Source organism: Gavialis gangeticus, unplaced genomic scaffold, assembly GCF_001723915.1.
Source record: "Gavialis gangeticus isolate Ggan-Ray unplaced genomic scaffold, GavGan_comp1, whole genome shotgun sequence".
NCBI lineage: Eukaryota > Metazoa > Chordata > Crocodylia > Gavialidae > Gavialis > Gavialis gangeticus.
The window spans coordinates 16,919,388-16,925,391 of record NW_017729000.1 but is presented as its reverse complement, the minus strand read 5'-3'; the positions used below and the strand labels follow the sequence as shown (position 1 = coordinate 16,925,391).

The 6,004-nt window shown below is 44.8% G+C and overlaps 1 protein-coding gene across 2 annotated transcripts in view; it reads right to left on the bottom strand.

Annotated features, from left to right (window-relative positions):
• The window catches only part of ARHGAP26 (Rho GTPase activating protein 26), a 456,593-nt gene that overhangs the window by 305,768 nt on the left and 144,821 nt on the right, over positions 1-6,004 (bottom strand). For both annotated transcript variants that reach the window (XM_019506355.1, XM_019506356.1), the window contains exons 9-10: positions 5,466-5,566; positions 2,670-2,764 (exon numbers count right to left, since the gene is read on the bottom strand). In XM_019506355.1, coding sequence (XP_019361900.1) covers positions 2,670-2,764; positions 5,466-5,566 — 196 coding nt within the window. The remainder of the gene's footprint in view (positions 1-2,669; positions 2,765-5,465; positions 5,567-6,004) is intronic.

The following is a 6,004-nucleotide window of genomic DNA, read 5'->3' as shown; positions in this document are numbered from 1 at the left end:
GGGGATGAAGTGGAGACCGCATGGTATGAGCTTGGGAAAGACGAGCGAGATGGTTCTCCTAATACTCTCTCTACAAGACACTGGATGCTGCCCCTACTTCCTTCGAGCTGAAACACAGAGACTTCAGATAAGCCTGGTTTAAAAGTATATTAGCTGGTCTACCTTTTATTGTATTGCCAAGGGCTCATTTAACTGTAAACATGTCCAATACCTTTTACAGAATGGGTATTGCCTCATTTGCTTCCCAACAAAGAAATCAAAATTATTTACATCCAACAGGTTAGAAATTAGAGAATTCTTAGTGCCTATTTGACAGAGGGGGAGGGGGAGGGGGGGAGGGAGAGAGAGAGATTCTCAACCCACTGCACTTGGGAGCTTTAGAAGAAAAACAGCAAATAATGTAAATTTGGCAGCTGACAGCTCCAAGTCAGGATCAGATCAGCATTATAAAAGCACAGAACCATCTTTCTTTCCAGAAGGAGGATGGGTAAATATGGACAGTATGTTCAAGTCACCTCCCAAAATGCCAGGCACCATCACAATGGCTGGAGTTCCTATAGCCCATTGCACAGTATACCACTTTCCCAAAATGCAGTGTTCGCAGCATTCCTCCCTTTCCTGATGACCATGAGATAATATGCAAAAAAAAATACAAGAGTGCCACCTAGAGGCTACATGGTGAAAGGTTACACTTTAGAGGCAACTTAGTTCTGCTTTCCTCATTTGTAATTTAACTTATCACTATAAAACTCTGGTTCTACAGTTACCCTTCTCCAGCTAGGTATCCTGACATAAAACATGTTACATAGGACATTAAAGAGGCATTGGGGTCAAGAAGCTACAGTAATACCTCTGTACCCTTTGCTGAACATTGGACCCAGATGATGATCTGACCTCTAACTAAAATCAGTAACATGATCAGCAGAAACTATGGAGCAGTTTCATATATTGGGCATTTTTATAACCAGTAACATTTGCCTCTCTCAGCAGCAATACCTGCTGGCCTAACCTTATTCTCTTCATTTCCCAATTAATAATAAGAGCTGTATTGATTTATTAGTGCAATTAATTGTAAAATTATGACACCAAAATATGCAGTTATGTTTCTTTATCTTGAAAAGCCAACTTTCATTTCCTGACACTCCATTCTTGCCATCTTCCAGAGAGAAACTCCCCTCAATGTGACATGGCACACAGAAGGGTGCTACTGCAGCAGGAGCATACACATGCAACAAGGTCAAGGAGCAAGTTCCCAGGGTTTTTCCCCACTCTCACTGTTCTGGATTGAGCATGCATAGTTCTGCAATGTGCCCCTGATTTGGAAGCTAGAAGGTGTCTCAATACATCAAGCACATGTTCCTCTGTCAGTAAAACTGCTGCTACTGTGGAAATCTGTTGTGGTTGTTGTCCTTCGGTTTTTACCATTTTATTTTTATCTTTTTATTTAACTGTTCCAGTTGTAAGAGAAAAGTACCCAAGAATCACGTGGAAAAAAAAAAGGGCATCTAAACCCTTTGTCTGGCTTCCAGAAAAAAAATCTGGGGGGACTGGTGCTTGAACTTTCTTTTCGATTAGCCAAGCCCATCTACTCTTCACCCGGTTAATAGAAGAGATTTGTAACCTTACAAAAATCCCTTCTTTTTCATTACTGACACTGACAGACTCTCCCTGCCATGCTGATGAAGAACAGAAAAGGCTGGGGAAAGCAGCACAGGTTGTTCTAGCCAGCTACATTCAAACCCATTCTTTCTTATCACACTTGCTTTGTGTGGTATTTTATGGGTACTATTACATTTGTGGGCAAAGGAAAAGAAAACAAAGGGACAAATTAGCAAGTGCACTTTGAGACCAAGCTCTGAGTTCTAATGGTTACAAAATTACTTTCCATAAACTTCCTCCAGAGTGCAAAAGGGGAAACAGAGTGACTCACTCTGCTTAGAATAGCAGCTCTATATTGGTTTTCCTGTTCATATAAAACTGTGATGTAAGCCACATATGATGTTAATTGAACAGGATGACAGGCTCTTACTTCCATGAGTTATAGATTAAATCCATATATACTTCTGGCTCGCCTGCCAGATGATAAATCACTCTGAGCTCCAAGACACCATTTATTTCCTCAGAAAAGAGACTGTGAATTTAGCGTCATGCATTGGATGTGTGAGTGGGGTTTCTATAATCAGTCGTTCACCAGCAGAAAAAGGTGAAGTCATGTTATTTGAACACACGAGGCAGGAAAGATGTGTAGTCTCTGTCATAACAATGGACTTCTATAAAAAAGACAGGCTAATTTCTTGTTCCTCAAGGCTGGTAGTTTACTTTTTTTGGTCTGAGATCCCAGGTGACTTGAGTAAACAGATAGTCTTGCAAAATGAAGCTCTAACTCAATATTGAACGCACACAGTTTAAAAAAAAAAAAGCAAACATGCATAAGGGAGACAGGTGTTTTCATGGGTTAATGGATTTCTTTTAAGGAATGTATGACTAATGGATAAATGTTACTAGCATTACATGAGAATTATCCAGAAGGGTAAAGTAAACCAGAGAGTGTAAATACATGCTGAGCTGCTTGTATAAATGTGTGTGCAGAGGCACATTCAAGTCACAGGGTGGGATGCAGTGGAGAAGTCAAACCCTGTGCATGCTAAGGCTGTGCTCTTTCTACTCACCGATCTACTGCTTCCACATCGAAGCAAAATCTCTTCTCTATTGAGTCGGTTTTGCGCCGAGTGCAGGATTTGAGGATGACTGCTTCATCTTCTCCCTGCAAGGAAACAGAGCTTAGATCAGGCTGAGGACAGGGATACCTATATTGCAGTTCCCCATCTCATTACAAAATGACAACCGATGTATATAACAGAGGGGTTGGCTTGCAAGTCTCAGCATAGCTGCACTCCCTAGAATGACACATGCAGTGACTTGTCCCTTCGCTCCTGCAAGACAACAAGGCTCAATTCCAGCCCCCATCAGAAATCTCCTATAAAATGATTCAGAGACTGTCCTGTCTGCCCCATGTAAACATCACAGCCCTTTTGTAACACCCCACTGGAGTCCATAAACTACTTTGTAAAGTAGCTGCAACATACTACAGTACATCAAAACTGATCGGCTCATTTAACTAACTGTGCAGTTACATGAAGGGCAAACCCTGTAAGAGACACTTAACAGCAACATTATCCATGCCATGCATAAAGGGGAAAAATTGAAAGTGCCCTGGTTTCTTTGATGCAACACAAATTTAGATAGGTAGTCTTGCTCCAGCCTGTTTTAAGTGATTTGGTCTACCATGCTCTTGATGTCTGCAACTTTTTAAAAGCCACTGATGGCTCAATGCAAAATATATACATCAAACCCCTGTAAGAACTCCTGGAGTGCAAGTTGTCTGGCAAGTTGTCACTTCTTCCACAGCTTAGCTGACCAGTCATGCTGACCAAGCATAACACCGACATCATCCTCATCGCAGTTCCAGAAAATGTATTTAAGAACCTAGAATAACATTGACACCAAGAACTTGAACAAGTTCTCTGTGCTGTCTGCAGGGCTTCTGCCAAAGGCTGCCTGCTCCACGCACCAAAACTCCTTGCCCTACAATTAGCTAGATTTGCACAGAGAAGAAAGGCTGCCATCGGGGAACTGAACTCCTAGTCTGGTACGCTGAGAACACTATTTGTGGAGAAAGCAGTTAAATGGATTACTATCAGATTCCAGTCTCCAGCCATACCTGAGGCGGCTTCATGAGAGACTGGAAACTAAAAACACAGAGCCTTTACAAACTGTGTATAGCACAGCTCCCTCTACTGCCCAAAGAAGCTGCATGCTTCCTTTCCTTTCTCATCGGCTTCAGAGTCTGCATTTTTTGGTTGCGTGTGTCTGAAGACTGAAAGGTTTTTTACTGAAGCCTTCTGGACTTCGTTAGCATCTCCCTCTGTCCTGATGCCTGTGAGCATTCCCACAGGACATGTCCTGCTCTTCCTAAGTAGAACGCCCACTCCATCCACTGTTTTCCAAGAACCAGTGGAGCTAGGACAGCCCCGCAACCCCAAAGCAACACTAGAGATCTTGGATCTTGTGGTGGTGACAACACGTCAGGATCCTGTGATGGTGACAACGTGGGGCAGTGCCAGGGCACAGCTGCGATCCACTGGCCACAGGGCCCTGTTCGCCAAACCTGTGCTCATCGCAGGGGTGTGCACGCAGCAGACTGCGGCTCTACCCTAGCCCCACTCTGTGCCGTCACCATTGCAAGATTCCAGCCCCAGCCCTGGAGCAGCTCCCTGCCCAGCCATGCGCCCTGCCCGTGGGGCTCCTGGCTGGTCTCCATGAAGGCCTCAGGAGTGCGGGGGCGTGACAGTGTGGGGCCATGACAGCAAGGTGTTGGGATGGGCTGGGGGCAGAGCCCCAGATTTCACGTCCCTGTGCTCCTTGGGTCTCCATGAAGACCAGCCAAGAGCCGGGGTTGCTGGAAAATGGAGTCAGGTGCAGGTCGGACTTTGCCCACCCTTGCTCTAGAGGCTTAGTCCACTCACCGCACAGAAGGGCAAGGTTCTCCCACCCTTATGCAACTCCAGAGACAGATCCAGTTCCCTCACAGAAATTCACAGATCTCTGTTGTTTCAATGAAGAGCCTTAGTTGTCATGGCAGGATACAGCTCAGTTCTGGTAGCTAAGCGAGGAGCTGTCTTGGGGGCTCAGCTCCAGAGGGGAGATGTTTATCTGAACCAGCACCACTGACTTCAGCGTCCAGTACAGGAGTGTCCTCCCCATTGTGCATTGTGACAGGAGTCATGGCAACAGTGCTCAACTTCTGCACCACTGGCTTTATGGTTACGGTAACTGTTCAGGACAAGAGTCCGGGTTACAAGTCCTCCCCACCCTTAGCTTTGAACCCATTTTCAAAACAGCGCTCTAACCACCAGGCTACAGGCTAGGTGAGGCTCACTGTGCAGGGTGGAATTGTATCACACTTTAAAAAGGGACTCCCTCAGTAGGGATTTTGCCTGCTGAAAGCCAAGTAAAAATGTTCCATATGAAAAATATCATTCCCGATGATGTTTTGCATAAAACATGCTTAACCCCCCCATTGTCATTCAGGACTAGGACTGGCCTGACCAGGAAAGTTACTCCCAAATAAAAGGTAGGGTATAAAATCAAAAGTAGCACAACTCCATACTTATACCCTCATTCTAGAAAAAAAAAAAGGTACTTTTTTCTGGTTTATCTCAATTCACTTCCATTTTATCACCTTGCTAAAAAGATTCCTGCTGGAGGGTTGTAAGGAGAGAAGAGAATTGGAAGACTGAACCCACAGGTGAGAAATTCATCAGCAGCTTTAGAAGTTTGAGGCCAAGAGATGCAAGGCTCACCCAGGTCAATCGATGTTGGAACGAGAAAAACCATCACACCCATCTCCTTCCCAGAGATGCTGGCATAACTGAATTGACATTGACTTACACATTCCCACTCACCCCTTTTCCTCCTGATTTCTGGTCAAATGGTACCATAGTTATTCGCTTAGATTCCCTCTGATATGTGCAGTAATGCTTCACCCAGGAGGTCCCAAAGTGACCTAAAAAAATTACATACAAGATACTCAAACACAAATGAGAACCCATAAAGTATTCGTGTTAACCACAAATCAAAACACACATCACATTAATAATTAGGGATCTACCAAACTCGAGGCGGCTGGCCAATTTCACAAGCAGATCCCAGGGCTGGCCACCATTTTTGCAGGCTGAGCACAATGGGGCTCCCCCATGCCTCTGATTGGCCAATGGGCCCTGGCAGTCCCAGCCCTCCCTGCAAATTGCCACATGGCCCAAAACCATGACTTAATTACCCTGATTAAGCCTGGGGAAGTCATTAAACCACATGTTAAACATGAATTAATAGCTTCCCCAGGCTTACTCAGGGTAATTAACCTGTGGTTTTGGACCACCTCAAGCAGTGGGCTCCATGATTTCGGCAGGCTTACTATATAACACCTCCCCACCCCCCCACCCCA